At 44.3% G+C, this 22,327-nt stretch overlaps 1 protein-coding gene across 1 annotated transcript in view; it reads right to left on the reverse strand.

Moving 5' to 3' along the window:
- zgc:154058 (Frag1/DRAM/Sfk1 family protein) overlaps window positions 1-17,847 on the reverse strand; it is a 28,350-nt gene extending 10,503 nt beyond the window's left edge. The window contains exons 1-6 of the mRNA XM_029120466.2: window positions 17,528-17,847; window positions 16,791-17,046; window positions 12,856-12,903; window positions 11,247-11,333; window positions 9,647-9,714; window positions 2,271-2,398 (exon numbers count right to left, since the gene is read on the reverse strand). Of these exons, the coding sequence (XP_028976299.1) occupies window positions 2,271-2,398; window positions 9,647-9,714; window positions 11,247-11,333; window positions 12,856-12,903; window positions 16,791-16,882 (423 nt within the window). The 5' untranslated portion in view covers window positions 16,883-17,046; window positions 17,528-17,847. The remainder of the gene's footprint in view (window positions 1-2,270; window positions 2,399-9,646; window positions 9,715-11,246; window positions 11,334-12,855; window positions 12,904-16,790; window positions 17,047-17,527) is intronic.
- Window positions 17,848-22,327: the final 4,480 nt, after the last annotated feature.

Raw genomic sequence — 22,327 nt, forward strand, 5'->3', positions numbered from 1 at the left:
TTAAAGTAAAGAACCCTCCCTCAACTAATCTCTATGGCAACACTGCCATTGTACCCAAAATTGATGCCACAACCTTGGCCCCAGTCACATGCACGAACACGCACACACACTGCACATGCACGAACATGCACACACAAGTCCAGGCGTGGTGCCAAACTTCCAAATATTTTTACTCGCAGAAAGTCAGTCATGAACAACCAAGGACCACAGGGCAGGAATTCAGGAGGGACGTTACAATTCTGGGAGGGGGGTACTACAATCCTGTTTCCAAGTTGTGTAACGCAGTGTAAAATGGAAATAAAAACAGAATGCAATGATTTAAAATCATTTAAACACTATATTCAATAGAAAATAGTACAAAGACAACATATCAAATGTTAAAACTGAGATATTTTATTGTTCCTTGAAAAATAAATGCCTACTTTCAATTTGATGACAGCAACATGTTTCAAAAAAGCTGGGACAGAGGCACCAAAGGACTGGAAAAGTGGTGTAATACTAAAAAGAACCTGGTGGAACATCTCACAACTAATTAGGTTAATTAGCAACAGGTCAGTAACATGATAGGGTATAAAAAGAGCATCCCAGAGGGGATGAGTCTTTCAGAAATTAAGATGGGGAGGGGTTCACCACTCTGTGAAACACTGCACAGGCAAATAGTTCAATAATGTAAGAATAATGTTTCTCAACGTGAAATGGCAAAGAGTTCGGGGATCTCATCATCTACGGCACATAATATCATTAAAAGATTCAGAGAATGCAGAGAAACCTCTATATGCAAGAGACAAGGCCAAACATTTTTTTTTTATGTCTATGATCTTCGGGCCCTCAGGCGGCATTGCATTAAAAACAGACAAGATTCTGTAAGAGTTACTGCATGGGCTCAGGAACACTTCCGAAAACCATTGTCTGTTAACACAGTACGTCGCTGCATCCACAAATGCAAGTTAAAACTCTACCATGCAATGAATAAACCAGATATAAACAAGATCCAGAAAAGCTGCCAGGTTCTCTGGGCCCGAACTCATTTAAGATGGACTGAGGCTAAAAAGGAATGGGACCATCCAGCTTGTTATCAGCGCACAGTTCAAAAGCCAACATCCGTGGACGGTGATGGTACGGGGACAAATATATGAAGGTTTTCGAGCAGCATATGCTGCCAACCAGGCAACATCTTTTTCAGGGAAGGCCTTGCTGATTTCAGCAAGACAATGCCAAACCACATTCTGCACGTATAACAACAGCATGGCTCCGTAGTAAAAGTGTCTGGGTGCTAAACTGGCCTGCCTGCAGTCCAGACCAGTCACCCATTGAAAACATTTGGCGCAATATGAAATGAAAAATTTGACAAAGGAGACCCTGAACTGTTGAACAGCTGAAATCCTATGTCAAGCAAGAATGGGAAAAAATGTCACCTTCAAAACTATGGCAGCTAGTCTCCTCAGTTTACCAAACGCTTACAGAGTGTTGTTAAAAGAAGAGGTGATTCAACAAAGTAATAAACAAGCCCCCGTGTCAACGTTTTTGAAACTTTGCTGGCATCAAATTCAAAATGGGCATGTATTTTTCCAAAAACCATAATAATTTCTCTGATTCAACATTTGATATTTTGTCTTTGTACTATTTTGAATTAGAGATAAATGATTTGCATGTGAGTGTGTGTGTGTGTGTGTGTGCACGTAGATATATATGTACGGTATGTTTGCATGTTTCCTTAACTACAACATAAAGCAGGTCAGGAATGCACAGGCACAAGTTAAACAAATAAGAGAGAGAAAGGGGCTGATGAAAGATTGTGAGCTGCGGAGAGTTGGACATATAGTAGGATTTGGGGGCATAGAGCAATCCCCGGAAATTCACCATGGTGTAGAATCAAGTCCGGCCTTATGCAGATTTCACATGAACTAAATGAGTTACATAAACCTAAGCCCACCAACAGTGTTGCACTGCTAAACGTGTTTACCTGGAAGTTGATAAACTAGCCTCTGTGAAACAGTGTTGTGCTGCTAAACACGTTTATATGGAAATTGATAAACTAGCCTCTTTGAAACGGCAATGAAACAGTGTTGTGCTGCTAAACGTGTTTACCTGGAAGTTGATAAACTAGCCTCTGTGAAACAGTGTTGTGCTGCTAAACACGTTTATATGGAAATTGATAAACTAGCCTCTTTGAAACGGCAATGAAACAGTGTTGTGCTGCTAAACGTGTTTACCTGGAAGTTGATAAACTAGCCTCTGTGAAACAGTGTTGCGCTGCTAAAGGCGTTTACCTGGAAGTTGCCGACCATGATGAGTCCCGCAGCACAGATCCAGCCTGTGGACAGGGCCGCAGTGTTCAACACACAGTTCTGGTGCTTCTCTATGACATGAGCATAACGCAGGAGGACAATCACCATCACTGTGGAGGGGGGAGGGAGGGGGAGGGGGCGGGGGGGGAGAGGCATGGTCATTGGTTATGGGTCATAATGCAGCGACACACAGCTTAGTCATCTGGATGAGCATACAGCACACAGATGAAAAGCCTCTTTCCTGGAAATTCACCAGGTTACTGAACACCACGGCATGGACACACTGAACACTGGAGACACTGAGCACCAGGGTACGATGGGACTGAACACCCGGACACGGAGGGACTGAGGATATGGAGAACAGGAAAGAAAAAGTGAGTGAGAAACATGAGGATTTACATGAAATGCAAGAGAGAACAACCTTTCCAGCATCAGTAAATGTTTTCCTGTGAAATGACTAACCAACATGGAGCCATTCAAAGTAAGTACAGGCTAGTGTCTAGTCTTTCCTGAATGTTGTGTCATAATACCACGATTGCCCAACCCAGACAGGTGTTGTTATGGGGACGCCAATGCTGCCATCCCTGTCTAAAGTAATTACAGGACAGACGGTCCGACCGAAGCAAAGACGGAGACAAAAGCAGCCCAGATAAACCTCCCTAAGGGTCAGGGGGAATGAGCGAGTGACGTTATGGGAGAACAGAACGAGCCAGCTAGAATTTCCCTGCCGCAGGTCATTTAGCTGTAGAGACACAGAGCGCAAAGAAGAAAAGGTTTCTATGTGGGTGGGTGGGTCTGTCTGTCGGTCTGTGTTAGCACACCCGAGTCATTTCAGAGAAGTGAGGTACGTTACTGGAAAAACAAAGTGCCCTGACTCTGGGCTCTCACCAAAAGGAAATGATCCCGATTTTCTGAGCTGTCTTCTGGTTTCTATTCAACAGAGAAGACTTTAAGAGAAGAGGAAGAACGCTAATTGGTGTTTACTGCTTCTGATTATAGAGCCTGTCTGGTCTGTGCAATGTAGACTGTCTGGCTGACTACCAAAGGTTGCCGGTTTGAATCCCTGTGCAGATTGCATATAGGGTGAGTGAACTAGTCTGTTTCAGTCTCGCTAAGCTAATATGCGTTTGTATCTGTTAATCAAAGTGCCCAGGAGGCACTACCTGAATCAGCCAATAAAAATGATCTACATACTTGAATCTGGTCTTAAACCTCCCTGAATCCAAGGCCACTGGAATTAATCATAGCATACATAGCATCAAATGTACTCTTTTTTATAACTTTTAACAAAGCTCATAACTACGCGCAATAGTTAACTCAGTGAGGAATCGTTAACCAGTCTCCCTCTGGTGGTTAAATTAGATGGATGCAAATTTGACTGAATAATCCTCAAGGCGCAGGGTTAATTGGTTATTATGTTACAGGTAATTATTTAATTGACACCCCAGCAATGTGGCAATCTTTGTCAGGTTGGCTTATGAGAAAAGCTAGCAGCTAGCCATTTCAGACTGATGGTTTAACCCAGGGGTGTCAAACACTGAGGACCTAGTGTCTGCTGGTTTTTGTGTTTTTCTTTTTAGTTGGTGTCTAATTCAGACATCCATGAGAGGGGAGTTCGTAACTATCCTGAACTTCATGAATACATCCAATAAAAGGGGAGGAGCGAACGTCCTTGTGTGCCTATTGGTCCCGTTACCCAACTGTTCCACCCGCAGGGACACACTGGGAATTCAGGAAGGAGAGCGGGAAACTGAACCGCAGCTTTGAGCCAGAGAGGGTGATTTTGGCTCTAAAGCCCAGGAACATTCTCCACTCTGTCAAACCGCACATCACACTAAAATAAACACACACAGGTTCAGAAACACATGCATACATACACACACACGTGCGCACACACACAATCTAAATCAGTCACATCACACCCTCAGAGTTAAATAAACTGGTCTCCTCGCGAACCAAGCACACTGCCCCACTCCGTCAGTGTGAGTAGGCAGAGGAATATAGACAGTGTTCATGTGTGTTTCTTACACATAAAGATCCACGTCAAACAGCGAGGGAAACTGAGGATGTTTTGGCTCACTTAGATAAAAGATCATTTCAGGTTTGATGCTAAGGTCAAGGTTAGGGTTATTTTTATGGATAGGATTAGGTTTATATTTGGAGTTAGGACTTAAATGTTAATGATAAAGATAAACCACGGACCTCTTTGCACAATCACTGTTTCCACTGAAACACTCCCAAGAACAAATGTAGCTGAAAAACACTGCACTGAATAACATGTGATGTTTGGTAATAGATTGGCAGCTCAAACCTTCCTGCTTCATTTTGGACCAAACCACATTCAGTTTTTTTGTTTGAGTCTCTATTTTGATTGATACTCTTAATATGTAATTGCCCATAAGCTACTCACTGATAAATGTCTTCTCATCAGCTTTGATATTATCAACACAGAATTTCCTTTTGACATTTAATCTTTCTGGTAAAACCATCTGGAAAATGACTCATCTTATAAATACACCAAGACAGATTCATGTTCCAAAGACATGATCAAGTGAGGCCTATTAGTGGATCTGGCGGTAAAGCAGTAGTCCCAGAACCTAAATAAACAAGCACATTTTGTGTGATGTTTGATACAGTCTTGAGTTATATGGACCATTTGTAGAAGTCACACACACACACACACTCGCACAATGTTTTTGGCTTTCCTTTATTGTTTTTGGCGTGTATTTGGATGAATACACTCTGCGTGCCGCATGTTTATGAGATGAAACTGTCTGGAAAAAATGAGTATACAACCAAACACTGTGTTTACTGCCTTGTTAAAACTGGTCAAATAACTGGATTGTATTGGCATGTAGACAGACGGCAACTATTTTGGGAAACGGTATAAAAAATTATGCCAACAGTGCTACATGTGGAAAGCTAAATTTTAAGCCACCATACCATACATTTGTTTTTTAAATCATCACTGGATCGAATGAATCAATGCATATTATTTTTTTATGAGAAAAAGGAAATCAAAGTAACATCCACATGAATGGCAGGACCCAAGGTTTCCCAGCAGAACATTGCCCAAAGCATCACACTGCCTCCGCCGGCTTGCCTTCTTCCCATAGTGCATCTTGATGCCATGTGTTCTCCAGGTAAGTGACACACACGCACCCGGCCATCCACGTGATGTAAAAGAAAACGTGATTCATCAGACCAGGCCACCTTCTTCCACTGCTCCTGGTCCAGTTCTGATGCTCACATGCCCGTTTTAGGCACTTTCGGCAGTGGACAGGGGTCAGCATGGTCACCCAGACTGGTCTGCAGCTACACAGCCCCATACGCAACAAACTGCGACGCAATGTATGTTCTGACAGATTCCTATCAGTAACAGCATTAACATTTTCAAGCAATTTGAGCTACAGTAGCTCGTCTGTTGGATCGGACTGCACGGGCCAGCCTTCACTCCCCACATGCATCAATGAGCCTTGGCTCCCCATGACCCTGTCGCCGGTTCACCACTTTTCCTTCCTTAGACCACTTTTGATAGTTACTGGCCACTGCAGAACGGGAACACCCCACAAGAGATGGTCTGACCCAATCATCTAGCCATCACAATTTGGCCCTCATTCAAAGGTATTTCTTTATTTCTAACATTTTCCACATTGTAGAATAATAAAACTATGAAATAACAAATACAAATATATTTATATTTGGAGGAATGGAGTTATGTCCAACTAGCAGAGTTGCAGGGAATCTATGCGAAGGTGGATTGAATCTGTTCTTTAAGCTTGTGGTTGCCCAACACCTTATTGGTTTTCCTTTATTCTGTCAACGGTCTGAAAGAAAATTGTGTATGTTTGCCCACTGACAAAGAAATTATCAGTCTATAATTTTAATGGTAGGTTTATTTGAACAGTGAGAGACAGAATGTCACCTCACTGTCACATGTCACACTAGGGTAAAAACTAGCTAGTGGCCTTTACTGTGTCATGTAACTCAGAGGATAATCTAATTCTGGACCTACTTAGTATTTGTCTAGCCTACTGTGCACCCTGGGATCAGGAAAACAAGCTGTGTATTCTGGACAGGCTACATGTCTGGGATGCCTATTACTCAACTGTACTGAGGATGTAATTGTTTGAACTTGAATGCTTGCCTTAAAAAATAAAGATACAAAAGTTTTTCTTGGACTGTCATTAACAATTTAACTGCTGGTACTAAAATGAAAAAAGAGAGACACCCCCCAAACTATAAGGGCAACACTGAAATGCACACTGGATTTCATCTGGGCCTTTTAACCAGAAAAGTGTTGGGTATAAATAACTAAGATACAGGAAGAAAAAAACAACTGGCAGGACTGTATGTAGCCTACATTAAAGGAGTAATTTTTTCCACCCGCAAAAGGAGAAAAATATTCGAAACGGTATTGGAAAAAGACGTTACTCGAATTGGAGGACACATGTTAAAGCTACTAAGTCTATCTAATTGTGTAAACACATTATTCCTTCTGCTCCCCTTGTAGAAGCTGGAGCGTTGACGTTCCAAATATCCCATTAAAGAGAGCTGATGGATAAACCACCCCCGAAAACACTAACTTCTTAATTGAAGAATGCCTTTCAGATCCCACATCTGTATGCAGGCTACATAATTGAGAAAGACTCCCGAGGATCAGAGTCATGAAGCGATATTCTCCTGTAGTTATGCTACAGTCTACAGTTGAGGGTGTGACTTCTCAAGTCTTTGTTCTCTGCACAGTCTTACGCGTCTGTGCCATGCCACTAGCCAACTATAATAACATCCTAATGCTTCCACCAGACCTCCGGGACCCAGCGGAGGGAGGGAGGACGAGAGAGGGAGGGATGGATAGATACAGACTGGGCTTGTAACTGTTGACGTTAAGAATGCTAAGAACAACGTTATCTGTGAAAAGGTTACACTAAGCTAATACATTACTACTTAACTCTGTTACAGAATGCACAAGCACAGAAACTGTAGAGCTCAGACGGAGCGTGACACTAGCTCACGGGTCAAAGTGGGCTAAGAGAACATCACATGGCTACAGACCGATAACACGGGCTCTCACACAAACCTAACCCGAACCCTCGCGAACACACCCACATATTTTACTTGTGAGGACTTCTTCCAAAACGTACACACTTCTTAAAAAATCTTAACGCTGGCCCTAACTACGGCCCTAATTTCTGATCCCAACCCCTAATCCTAAATCTCACTATAATCTTAACCTTAACCCCAAGCATAAAATAATAATTTTACCAGTGATGACCAGCAGAATGTCCTCACTTCACCACTTACCATGGTTAACTATACTGGTGAAGAGCTCTGGTCCCCACAAGTAAAGTAATTTACATAGAAGTACACACATAAATACACACAAAATCTTTCCCAGGCAGGCTATCTGAAGACGTGTGTCACTCCAGAACCGTTTAAGGGTCTTTCCTGTAAGCATTCCCTCGCTGAGTGGGTCATGAACAGAACAGTACTATTATTAGAGGAATACATCATCTTAGGCATACATTCTGCCTTTCTCAAGTTGCATAATTTTTACGTGCCTCCACTTTGCGCTCAGGGAGTATTAAGGGAATACATTTTCTTTCACCTTGTTTGCTCAGGTTTTCGATCAAGTAACCTATCTGGTTAATGGTTTGATGCTAAACCACTAGCCATAAGTGATCATTATAGCACAGTCTGGTAAGATTGACCGCATATGGTGCTAAACATGAAGAAGACCTGACATGTCCTCACTTGTCCTCAAGTCAAACTGGTTTTCCTGTTAGTACTGGGCAGGAGCAAAAGCATGCACATCTGTGAGTCCCCAGGAACAGAAGAACACCGATAAATAACAAGCACTGCAGACTTTCAGCTGCTACACACACTAAAGAAGCAGTTCCCGGATGCGTTTCATTTAAACAAAAGCTATGTTTATCTATTCAGAACCACGCACTAAGGCTTCTTCCACGTTTCTCCCCAATATGGAGTGATTAGGATTCTGTTCTCTGGGTGGTCAGGTCTGAGCCAAGCCAAGTCAAGAAGAGCTCTGACCAAGGCTCTGGGGAGGGAGGGAGGGACAAGCGGCCAGACCTGAGTCTCAATTGGCACCCAATTCACTATTTTAGAGCACGGCCCTCTGGTCTTGAGTAGGGCACTATGTTGGGAATACACTGTAATTTGGGTCACATTCCTGCACTCTGGGTCAGAAGACTTAAAATAGCAATGGGCATTATCAGGCCTCCTGGAATCTACTCTGGGTAGGGTGGGGGAACGGAAACACACACAATTACACACACAATCACAACAATGAATACATGCACAAACGGCAATTGACATACACAGACAGACACACACACCCAAACACACACACAGCAGAGCCGGCTCTCATGTTCTTGGCATGGGTTCTGATTCCCACCCGGCCCACCCTGCCACAATGGAAAATACACACACGCGCGGACTCGCACAAACACGTAGACACATAAACACACACACACACATGCCAATGGCAGTGTACGTGATGTTGTGGGCTCAGACACAGCGGGAAATCACTGACTGGAGCTGTTAGAAACTCAACAACACACTGGGAATGTGAACCAGGGCTAGGTGTGTGTGAATCAGGGCTGGGTGTGTGTGAACCAGGGCTGGGTGTGGGCGAACCAGGGCTGGGTGTGTGTGAACCAGGGCTAGGTGTGTGTGAACCAGGGCTGGGTGTGTGTGAACCAGGGCTAGGTGTGTGTGAACCAGGGCTAGGTGTGTGTGAACCAGGGCTAGGTGTGGGCGAACCAGGGCTAGGTGTGTGTGAACCAGGGCTAGGTGTGGGCGAACCAGGGCTAGGTGTGGGCGAACCAGGACTCATCCCACTCATCATTGACGAAGTGCAGTGCTCCGGGTTTTCAATGTCCATTTTCGCTATATGTCACTCCACACTCACAGGACTAAAACTTATATTGGTATCAGTCCATTACTCGTTTTAGATTAAAAACAGAATTTAAAAAACATCATTTTTTTTATTATGTAGACTAACATTTGAAGTAGGGTACCTAAGAAAAAGCACTCATCACTAAATAAGGGTGATGAAGGAAAGAAAGCCTGTACATGGCTGAACAGTACCAGTTCCAAAGCCTGTACATGGCTGAATGGTACCAGTTCCAAAGCCTGTACATGGCTGAATGGTACCAGTTCCAAAGCCTGTACATGGCTGAATGGTACCAGTTCCAAGGCCTGTACATGGCTGAATGGTACCAGTTCCAAATTGAAGCAGGACAGATGGCAGCTAATCCAACATTTTGGAAACCCACACTCAAGCCAAATTCCACACGCTCCACTCAGCTTCTCTGGGGCAGAGAGTAGCGACTCACCTATGAAGGATCCCGTGCTGCAGATGAGGCTGAAGAAGCAGCTTTCTGGAGGAAGAGTCCCACATTTACTGCAGAAGACAGTAGAACAGCAGAGTTCACCACCATGTGAAACCATTTCCTCAGTGACCTGCAAACTGATAAGCTTTTCTCCTTGGCTGCCTCTTCCAAAAGGTAAATAATCTGGTTAATTTTACTGTGCAGGCATTTAATCATTTAATCCCCAATATTTATTTGAAACAGATTTCTCTGATCGAAAAAGCATGCGCTCATTTAAACATGACATGCTATTTATCCTTTTGTGTACACAATTCCTAGCACATGTAGTTTATTTTACATGTATTTCTACCAAATGCATTGTGGGATTCCATTTATGTAAACATAGTTTGCCAGATGACGCATCAGTAGAGAAAGAGTCTCATTTTGTTTCCTTTCTCTCCCATCCTTTTTTACCTTGAAAATGGAGCAAGGAGAGGATGAGGGACAGGGTGGAAGGAATCAAAGGAAATGATCTGCCATGCCCCAGCATTTGACCTTTCACCTACTCCTCCAGCCTGTGTTCTAGGAACAGGGAGCGGGAAGCTATCTGGCATAATACCACCTGCCTGCAAGTGTGTCTGTGTGCAAGTGTGTGTGCCTGCATGTTTGTCTGTCATGTATAGACCTGTGCCTTCCCTCCTTTTCCCACTTGTATGGAAAAAGGCAGAAGATTTAGTCGTCATTTATTTTCAGAATTGGGATTCCCACACGCACTGTCCCCTTGAGCTCCAACAGCAATTCGTGACAAACTGAAAGTATCCTGTTTCCGTATCTCATAAACACTACACAGAAAGACAGTCAGACAGACAGGCAGAGGGAGAAAAAAGAGGAAAACTAAGAGAAGAGATGGGTGAGAAAGGAGAAGACAGGAAGGAGACAGAGGAGACAGAGGGAAAAAATTTGGAGAATGGAGGAGAAGGAGGAAAACTGTTAGAGGCAAGAGGAGGTATAGTGCAACCGAGTTAGAGAAAAAGAAAACAGGTAAAGACAGTTGTTTTTGAGAGTCCATCCTGAATAACAACCAAATCCCTATTTAGTACACCATGTATACCATTTACTACACTATTTAATACACCATTTACTACACTATTTAATACACCATCTAGTACATAATTTCGACCACTATTAAGTACACCATTTAGTATACCATTTAGTACACTATTTAATACACCATTTATTACACTATTTAGTACATCATTTCGACCACTATTAAGTACACCATTTAGTATACCTTTTAGTACATAATTTAGAACACTATTTAGTACACCAGTTAGTACACCGTTTAGTACACTATTTAGTACACCGTTTAGTACACTATTTAGTACACCGTTTAGTACACTATTTAGTACACTATTTAGTACATAATTTATTACACTATTTAGTACACTTTGTTTGGCCAGGGGCGATACGGTTCAGTGCATTGTTGTTTTTGTTATAAATCTCCTGATGTTTACAGGTAACAAGAGATGGTTTATGCAAGTCTTTCATGGGCCTGATTTACATTACGTGGTCTGTGTCTGCAGGGCCAAACTCAGACATACAGGCAGACAGAAATGAGACTAACCTGATGAGGGGAACATTTTCCAGAGTGCAGCACAACGTTGGGCCGCTCTGGAGATGGAGTTCCTCCTCACACGACTGATTATACAGCCTACACACAAAGACAGACAGACAACCACAAATACACACACACACACACAAAGACACAAACACACACACAAAGACACAAAGAGACATACACACACACACACAGACACAGTCACATACACAAATAGAAACGTTTTGATGAAAAGGCTTAAAAAGTAATTTTAAGCAGCCATTGAAATCTGAAACAGGGCGCTGGGAAACGGTTTAATGTGTAACAGCAGACTGCTTCACAGTTAGGACAAATGCGTTATGGTGATACTACAGTATGTTGGAAGTGACATTGTTTTGACAACTCCACACATACACAGTATGGTGTAAGACCTAGGAATAGAATCAGACAGTTAAATATCACCACACACACACACATACACACACACACACACACACACACAGTTAATTCATCAACCAGTGCTGCTTCCTTGATGTCATCCAGTAACATTGGTTTAACCTAAAGTAAATGTTAGCATCATTCTTTTATATTATTGATTCTCCCATCACAAAGGGGAACATTTGGACATTTGGTGTTGTTTTTCAACTGTTCTCAGTTAGGTTGCCTTTTCTGTTTTGCCTTCCTACCCACTTGGCATACTGAACAGCCCTAATGTAGATCAGTGTCTGCACCTGCTATCTCCAGAAACCAACGCAGTAACCCAGTGTACTCCAAAAAGAAAAGGTTCTCAGAGGGTCATTGAGGGTTCCTCACTTCTGAAACTGTGGGAGAACCCTTATAAATTATTCCAAGAACACTGGAACACACAGTTTCAAATGAAATGATGCTCCAAGAACCTTTCCTTTTTAAAGTGGAGGGACATAGGTTGTGAGCACTCTAGTTTCTACATTGACGGTACCTAAACATTCAGTAGCCCAACAGTATGTATATTCAAAGTTCCCATGAACAAAAAAAGGATCTGGTCACACATTAGATAGAAGGTTGATAACATTAAGGAGACGACGAGGTAGCAATCAGCTGTTCCATTTGCCTGGTTAATGAGAAGTATCTTAGGTCTTATGCTCTGTACTGGATAACTGGGAAATTGGTCAAGAGGCCATAGACGACACAACATGAGCAATGTTGCAAAATACTGCAGACAGAACCAGGTTGCTCAAACATTAGTTGGAAAACAGCAGTTATCAAACACGCTCCCAAGACAGGTTAGTTCTGGAGACACCACAGGGTGACTTAGAACTGGGCAAAACTGTTTTTGAATACCATGCAGCACACTCATGGAATGCCACTCAGAGTGACCTCCTATAAGGCAATTTAAGTGTCTGCTAAATAAATGTGTTATTGTTACTTGTGGGGGTTTTTATGTTAATGTATGGGCTTCATAATTGCATTTGTGTGGGTTGTAATTGCTGTAGTATAGGGCTCATCTGTGAAGAAACGGAGGTCTCAGTGGATCTCTATGTAGGAATAAAGTTCAAATCGATATATTCTTTAGGATTTAGGCCATGTGGCAGTGATACAAGTGATTTCTAACCAGTTATAACCAGCAACATGAATTAGGATTGATTAAGCTACTTGCCAGTTATCTACAGGACAGACGTGTTGGTTGTACAAGGCCATGGCATACCTGGAACAGATTAACAGAAAGGTTAGCTTCATCATCAGACAACAGAAACTGTCACCTGTAAAGGGTCATGGTTAGGCTCAAACACATCTGGCAGGATGCAACTCACCTGACTCAACTCATCCACTAATCATGGTCTTTAAGCCGGATCAAACAACTGTACCTTGAACATTTGATTACTGGAGGCATTACTCTTATATACCTGAAGCACAGTCATTTATATTTAAATTTGGATTTCATTTTCCATTTAGGGCAATTCATGTATGCAGTTAAACAGTTAACAACATCTACTTTCCCACACATTCGACTAAGTACACTCAGAAAGTGAGTCATGGCAAAAAAGAGGAAACCGCAACTATATAACGGTCATTTCCCCGGTTGCACAGGGGAAAGCATTACCTTAAATTAGCTTTCCAGTGAAACATTTCATAAGTTCATATTCTGTTGGCTCAATATTAACGTGTCCTATCCTTTATCTAGGCTAGCAACCTTTTGGTCACTCGTTCGATGCTGTTCATCTCAACACCGATTCAGTCTTGAACTTGTAATATCAACCTGTGCTCTACGAGAACAGCAGAGACTGTGTGTAGAGAAACAAGGCACGTTTCGAATGTGATCCACATACGCTAAGAGGGCCGTGAAAAACCGAATCCTTTCCTACGGCAGATACTTAAACAGTCCAATCCACAGACTTTTCTATTTCGGCGGGCTACTCCGTGTCCTTACAGAAAATAAAACACTGCACACTAGGCAGTCACACACACACACGCGCGCGCTCACACGAAAAGAAATGACATTTGGCAAACAAACATTCTCTCTGGTTTTGAAGCCCCGGCAACCATAAATAATCATAATCTGCAGCAGCCCTAGGCCAGGCGAAGACAGAACAGAAAGGTATATATGGACAGGGATAAGGGGATACGATGGCGAAGTGGGGGGGGGGGGGACCATTGGGAGAAAATAAAATAAAACTTCCTAGTCTAAACCTGGCCAAACAAGAGACCAGTAAGAGCCTATTCAGACTACCTCAATTAACTTTATTAACATGAATACGTTAACATAATACGTTAACATAATACATAAATACAACCCTGTTTCCAGAAAAGTTGGTTTGCTGCATGAAATGCAAATGTCATTCATCCCTATATTTAAATGAAAACAGTATAAAGACAACATATCAAATGGTGAAACTGAGCAAAAACCTCTTTTTTTAATACATGCCCATTTTGATTTTGATGCCTGCAACACGTGACAGAGAAATTGGGAAAAGGGCATGTTTACCACTGTGTTGCATCAGCTCTTCTTTTAACAACACTCTAAGTGTTTGGGAACTGAGGAGACCAATTGCTGTAGTTCTGAAAGTGGAATGTTGCCTGCTTGATATAGGATTTTAGCTGCTCAACAGCTCGTGGTCTGCCCAACTTTTATGGAAACAGGGTTGTACACCTTTCTATTCACATCAACAACGATTTACTCTTGCGCTGTCAGCGCTTTGGTCAGACCACTGGCAACCTGACCAGTGACCTGGAATCTGTATCAACTCACTGTTAATGTTGTTTACCTGGTAACTAACATGGAGCTCTCTTTCAAACAAGTGACAATGGAATTGTTTCAGTGCCAGTTTGAGATGTTTTTAGTTGCATCCCAACAAGTATTATTTCTGATTCTGTTTATGGAGATATATGGACCTACAGAACCAGACTTTATTTGTCATGGCTTTTTCTACTCCAACACACACTGAGCAAGAAAAGAGTTGGTACACAACCCTTTGTGAGCTCCATTAATCTGCAGACAAATCCAATAGAGATATCATGAAAAAAAACACATCATGTAACAGAATTACACTGAGAATTTGATTTCTCCCTGTGAAATATGCAGGTTGGTATAACAAAGTTAAAGTTTGCGCTGTTGTTGGGGAAGTGACTGTGTTACTAAACTTTCTATCTGCAAGGTGTTTTTCTAAATGTGTCATTCACATTTGTACATTTTTCTAAATGGTTATTTTACACAGTATGTCCCAAAATCATGACACAGCGGAGCGTACATGCGTACAGTTAAAAATAATATATGGGTTTACATTTGTGGGCAGAGTTGAGCTACAGTGTATGGGTATGTATGTGTGTGTGTGTCTGTGTGTGTTGTGATTAGGCTATAATTGCATGACTGGGAGGCAACAGAAGAGAACATGTTTTCTGATGTAAGACCCCTTAACTAGAATGTTTAGCCTACGGAACGGTACCATGGAAACTTCTAGAATATGTACATTCTGTAAGACCACCAAGAAAGCAATGTCAGTCATAGGTGCAGCTTAGGTTTAGGACACATAAATAAGCCAATGTTGTAGTCCAAATCACATATGTCAACCAATCTGTTCAACAATAATGTGGAACACGGTTTTAAGGTATTACCCTGCAAACTAATGTTAACAATTTTAGCACTGTTAACATCCATTGTCCCATTCACAATTACCCACCTTAGCAAAATGATTTGATTTCACATTTAGTATGGGCTACTTACTGTATCACTGTGAACAATATCAGCAAAAGACCTGTGATAAGTGGTTGTTATTGTAAGTGTCAATAGTTTTCGGTTCACTGTGTCAGCTCTATGGACAGCTAACACTAAACAGACATGTAGAGACTGTTGAACTTAAAAAAGCAACCAGTCTTTCTAAACAAATGGCCCATGAAAAGAATAATGAAGATTAAATGTCATTGGAGAAAGTGCTGTGATCATTTCACATGCTTGAATCAAATCAGTGTCTAAGATTTCATACACTGAATGAAAACAGCTTAATGTTTCACTATCAGTCCAGGTTACCTCATGCTACATATCTAAAAGGTCGGCTTAATATTTCCATTTCTGGAATTCTTTTTTCTCTGATTTTGAAGAGCACTGAAAAAGGGCCGAGCAATGAATTGCCATTTGACATCCAGCTTTCCAACAAACAGAAATGTAATAATTTGCAAACTGAAAAGTCAATGGAGAATCTGACTAGTTAGGGAAGGATTTTAACGTCAAGTCATCGTTTAGCTCTCAGTGGTTCTTTGATTGAACAGGGCAGAGAAGTGTGCACATGTGTGTGTGTGTGTGGGTGTGTGCGTGTGTGTGTGTGTGTGTGCGTGCGTGCGTGTGTGTGTGCGTGTGTGTGTGCGTGTGTATGTAGTCAAGCGAAAGCCCTGAATAAGCACTCTGACTACACCAGCAGACCAGTGTTTACCCTATTCCCACCCGGCAATGGTGGTGGGAAGGTTGTTACGTAACAAAGCGTGCCCTTTCACATTCTGCTGCCCAGAGAGAGAAGCCCTTCACTGCTTTGGCAGAAAGGTGGAGATCGGGTGGCTTTATGAGGCCCAATGGGCAGGAAGGTAAAGGGTGAGAGGAACCAAACTACTTCTAGACGTCTATTTTTCTGTCTCTGTCCTCACACATTTGTTTTCTCAAATTAAGCCGTCTCTCCATCTGCCTTAATCCTATCTATTCTCTCCCTTGTGTCTTCCCCCTCCATGGCTGAAGACGATGAGAGACAGAGATGGAGAGAGACAGAAGGAGAGAGGGAGAGAGGAAGAGAGACAGACGAGAGATACTGAGCACCAGAGACAGATGGAGGAAGCAATTAATCTCAGCACATGATGTAATACAGAGAGAAGAGGGGACCTAAGGCCACTAAGACAGGCAGATAGTGCTGGTTGTCACTGAATCTGAAACTATTATAACAGATTGCTCCATATAAATTACTTAGGTAGTAAGAATTAATCTGAGAGACAAGTTGTTCCTGTTCCATTAGATGCTCCATCTTATTAAATCATTGTTGCATGAACATGTGTTGCTAATAAAAGGAATTTAGGTAATCCCAGGATCAAATAAATGAAATAAAACAACACACTCACACAACCCATATTCCAGTGATGGTCAAGGCCGGCAGACTGACAGGTAATATCGCCCAAAAAGACATGTCCACTCTTGCTCTGTCCTGTTGCATCAGGAAACAGCCCTCTTCTTCTTTCTCCTCGTCCTTGGCCAAACTCGCACTCTCTTCTCATGAACTAGCATTTAACTCCAGGAAAATGACAGCCCCATCTTAGCCAACTTGTTCATAAAAGTGGGCCGATGTATGGAGAGAGCAAAAGCTGCGATGTGTCCCGTCTGAAATTGAAAATTGAATGAATACTCAACATCCCATTCATCACGTTCACACTAGCAGACGAATGCTGATTTATATATTTTTTTTACTAATTGGTATTTCGATTAAGCTGATCAACCCTATTGTAAAAAGATGTGACCACCAGTGGTAATAAAGATCATATTGTGACTCCTGTGAAAACACAAGCCACATTGGCCTATGTTTTAGAAGCACATTGTAATTAAATTAAATTCGGCTATCACTGACTGGTTTTCTACGTTACGTATTCCCATTTCAGTCATCCTGGTCACACAACATCCAGGTTGTGTGACCAGGATGACTGAGTGACTAAGTATTTCAGTGAACGGTCAACGTTTGCATTCACTTTCCAGGGTTCAACATTTACTTACATTTCTAATACACTCAAACTAACTGTCACATTACATAAAGATATGAAAATTGCGGTATTTCCCTTTTGGAGAAAATACCGTTTTTCGCTCCCACCTTTTGTCCCTCTCTCGTCTCGAGCGGCTGTAGCTGCAACACTGTCAAAAGGCACTCACTCCAATGGTCACCTTTTCACGAGGCAAATCTCCAGCGTTTCTCATGGAAAAACAGTTATTCAACGATGAACCGTTTCCATCGTCCACCAGATCTTTGTGTGATTCTATAAGCCTTCCTTTTCCGTTTTTCATAGTTTAATGGTACACAGTGTTTTTTCTTCTGAGTGCATAGACGCTGTTTCATGCATCGCGGTGTGAAGGTATCTTGTTCAAATATCTTCAAAGCGATCCAGCCAGCTGTTGAACTCAACTCCTCCCTCAGCCGCGAGAATGGGTGAGGAAACTCAGGTTGACGAGAAGCAGTTAGAAAATGTCTCTAGAATATGTGTGGAACTCGGTAGAACTCCAATGGCCACAAATTTAGCAGTAAATTATTGTTTTAAATTATTGTTCTTCTGGTGCATTGATGTTTCAGTTTGCCTTTATGAAAAAGCCATTAGACATTACTTTCTTTGTTTGATATTTACTAAATCTAGTTATTCACATTATTTTGGGAATTTGTTGTTGTTGTCATATTGTTGTTGTTATTTGTATCCTCAGAAACTCTTCTATTCGAAAATTAATTTACAATTATAAAAGATACACTTAATGAATGCCGTTTGAAAACAGATTCCCAGAGAAGTGTTACCTGAAGGCTACTGTACTGTATTGTAAAAAAGGGTGGTTTGCATCCCGAATAGTGGTTAGCCGCGGTATGTGCTGAATATATCATAAACCCCCAAATTCCTTAGGCTACTCTTCTAAAACGGTAACCAACGCAATTAGAACATTAAAAAGTGATGTGATGTCGTAACCATGGTATACGGTGTCATTTACCATTCTGTGATACGTTGCAGAGAAAAACAGCTCTTAGACATGGTATATTGGCCGTTAACTACACTCCCTGGTGCGTTTGCTTAAAAAGAAACTTGGCAGTCAAAACATATGTTGCCTATAAGCCATATTACATTAAAACATTAAGAAATGATTGTTATAACAGCCCAATTATTGAAAGAAAGTTGATCAATTATGCTGTTCATTTCTTAAGAAATGCAGTTCATTTCTTAAGAAATCAAAGTATTGTGGAGTCAGAGGGCAAGGTATAAAACAAATTCATACTGCCACCTAGTGCTTTTGAAATGCATTTTCAAGGGGAAACAAGGGCGACTAAAACGTGCTAAGTTTTGTGTGTATTTCTAAACATCTGGCATTCCAATTGATGAACACCGTTGTATGTCAGCTGTATGTCAGGTTGGTGTTTCTGGAGAAATTTGAGTCCCGGTCTCTTACGTCCCCTCCAAGAACTGCCACCTTAACGTGGTGGAGGGGTTTGAGTACCCGAGTGACCCTAGGAGCTATGTTGTCTGGGGCTATATGCCCCTGGTAGGGTCTCCCAGGGCAAACAGGTCTTAGGCGACGGGTCAGACTAAGAGCGGTTCAAACCCCCCTTAATGAAGAACAACATTATGAGTACCGTGACGTCGCCCGGTATGGCGCAGCCGGGGCCCCACCCTGGAGCCAGGCCCGGGGTTGGGGCTCGTATGCGAGCGCCTGGTGGCCGGGCCTTCCCCCATGGGGCCCGGCCGGGCTCAGCCCGAACGGGTGACGTGGGGCCGCCCTCCCGTGGGCTCACCACTCACAGGAGGGACCATAAGGGGCCGGTGCGAAGAGGATCGGGCGGCAGTCGAAGGCAGGGGCCTAGACAACCCGATCTCTGGACACAGAAACTAGCTCTAGGGACGTGGAATGTCACCTCGCTGGCGGGGAAGGAGCCTGAGCTAGTGCGTGAGGTTGAGAGGTTCCGATTAGAGGTAGTCGGGATCACCTCTACGCACGGCTTGGGCTCTGGAACCACACTCCTTGAGAGAGGATGGACTCTTCACCACTCTGGAGTTGCCCATGGTGAGAGGCGGCGGGCTGGTGTGGGTTTGCTTATAGCTCCCCAGCTCTGCCGCCATGTGTTGGAGTTTACCCCGGTGAACGAGAGGGTCGTTTCCCTGCGCCTACGGGTCGGGGATAGGTCTCTCACTGTTGTTTGTGCCTACGGGCCGAACGGCAGTGCAGAGTACCCGACCTTCTTGGAGTCTCTGGGAGGGGTGCTGGAAAGTGCTCCGACTGGGGACTCTATTGTTCTACTGGGGGACTTCAACGCCCACGTGGGCAACGACAGTGACACCTGGAGGGGCGTGATTGGGAGGAACGGCCCCCCTGATCTGAACCCGAGTGGTGTTCAGTTATTGGACTTCTGTGCTAGTCACAGTTTGTCCATAACGAACACCATGTTCAAGCATAAGGGTGTCCATCAGTGCACGTGGCACCAGGACACCCTAGGCCGCAGGTCGATGATCGACTTTGTTGTCGTCTCATCTGACCTGCGGCCGTATGTCTTGGACACTCGGGTGAAGAGAGGGGCGGAGCTGTCAACTGATCACCACCTGGTGGTGAGTTGGATCCGATGGCGGGGGAGAAAGCTGGACAGACTCGGCAGGCCCAAGCGAACTGTAAGGGTCTGCTGGGAACGTCTGGCCGAGTCTCCTGTCAGAGAGATCTTTAACTCCCACCTCCGGCAGAGCTTCGACTGGATCCCGAGGGAGGTTGGAGATATTGAGTCCGAGTGGACCATGTTCTCCACCGCCATTGTCGAAGCGGCCGCTCGGAGCTGTGGCCGTAAGGTCTCCGGTGCCTGTCGAGGCGGCAATCCCCGAACCCGGTGGTGGACACCGGAAGTAAGGGATGCCGTCAAGCTGAAGAAGGAGTCCTATCAGGCCTGGTTGGCTTGTGGGACTCCTGACGCAGCTGACGGGTACCGACAGGCCAAGCGGGCTGCAGCCCGGGTGGTTGTGGAGGCAAAAACTCGGGCCTGGGAGGAGTTCGGTGAGGCCATGGAGAAGGACTATCGGCTGGCCTCGAAGAGATTCTGGCAAACCATCCGGCGCCTCAGGAGAGGGAAACAGTGCCCTACCAACGCTGTTTACAGTAGAGGTGGGCAGCTGTTGACCTCAACTGAGGATGTCGTCGGGCGGTGGAAGGAATACTTCGAGGATCTCCTCAATCCCGCTGTCACTTCTTCCATTGAGGAAGCAGAGGATGAGGGCTCAGAGGTGGACTCGTCCATCACCCGGGCTGAAGTCACTGAGGTAGTCAAGAAACTCCTCGGTGGCAAGGCACCGGGGGTGGATGAGATCCGCCCTGAGTACCTCAAGTCTCTGGATGTTGTGGGGCTGTCTTGGTTGACACGCCTGTGCAACATCGCGTGGCGGTCGGGGACAGTGCCTCTGGGATGGCAGACCGGGGTGGTGGTCCCTCTTTTTAAGAAGGGGGACCGGAGGGTGTGTTCCAACTATAGGGGGATCACACTTCTCAGCCTCCCCGGGAAAGTCTATGCCAGGGTACTGGAGAGGAGAATACGGCCGATAGTAGAACCTCGGATTCAGGAGGAACAGTGTGGTTTTCGTCCGGGCCGTGGAACACTGGACCAGCTCTATACCCTCTACGGGGTGTTGGAGGGTTCATGGGAGTTTGCCCAACCAATCCACATGTGTTTTGTGGATTTGGAGAAGGCATTCGACTGTGTCCCTCGCGGCATCTTGTGGAGGGTGCTTGGGGAATATGGGGTCCTGGGTCCTTTGCTAAGGGCTGTCAGGTCCCTGTACAACCGAAGCAGGAGCTTGGTCCGCATTGCCGGCAGTAAGTCAGACTTGTTCCCAGTGCATGTTGGACTCCGGCAGGGCTGCCCTTTGTCACCGGTTCTGTTCGTAATTTTTATGGACAGAATTTCTAGGCGCAGCCAGGGGCCGGAGGGTGTCAGGTTTGGGGACCACACAATTTCGTCTCTGCTTTTTGCAGATGATGTTGTCGTGTTGGCCCCTTCTAACCAGGACCTTCAGCATGCGCTGGGACGGTTTGCAGCCGAGTGTGAAGCGGTGGGGATGAAAATCAGTACCTCCAAATCCGAGGCCATGGTCCTCAGTCGGAAAAGGGTGGCTTGCCCGCTTCAGGTTGGTGGAGAGTGCCTGCCTCAAGTGGAGGAGTTTAAGTATCTAGGGGTCTTGTTCACGAGTGAGGGAAGGATGGAACGGGAGATTGACAGACGGATCGGTGCAGCTTCTGCAGTAATGCAGTCGATGTATCGGTCTGTCGTGGTGAAGAAAGAGCTGAGCCGCAAGGCGAAGCTCTCGATTTACCAGTCAATCTACGTTCCTACTCTCACCTATGGTCATGAGCTTTGGGTCATGACCGAAAGGACAAGATCCCGGATACAGGCGGCCGAAATGAGCTTTCTCCGCAGGGTGGCCGGGCGATCCCTTAGAGATAGGGTGAGAAGCTCGGTCACCCGGGAGGAGCTCAGAGTAGAGCCCCTGCTCCTCCACATCGAGAGGGGTCAGCTGAGGTGGCTTGGGCATCTTTTTCGGATGCCTCCGGAACGCCTTCCTGGGAAGGTGTTCCGGTCCCGTCCCACCGGGAGGAGACCCCGGGGAAGACCTAGGACTCGCTGGAGGGACTATGTCTCCCGGCTGGCCTGGGAACGCCTCGGTGTCCCCCCGGAAGAGCTAGAGGAAGTGTCTGGGGAGAGGGAAGTCTGGGCATCCCTGCTTAGACTGCTGCCCCCGCGACCCGGCCCCGGATAAGCGGAAGAAGATGGTATGGTATGGTATGGTCTCTTACGTGTAACAGAAATTCTCGCGCTTGAAAGTCACTTTATCAAGTCCCAGAAATTTCTGAAATTCCACTGTTTTAAATGGAAGATGGGTTGATTTAAGGA

Source organism: Esox lucius, chromosome 6 (genome assembly GCF_011004845.1).
Source record: "Esox lucius isolate fEsoLuc1 chromosome 6, fEsoLuc1.pri, whole genome shotgun sequence".
Lineage (NCBI taxonomy): Eukaryota > Metazoa > Chordata > Actinopteri > Esociformes > Esocidae > Esox > Esox lucius.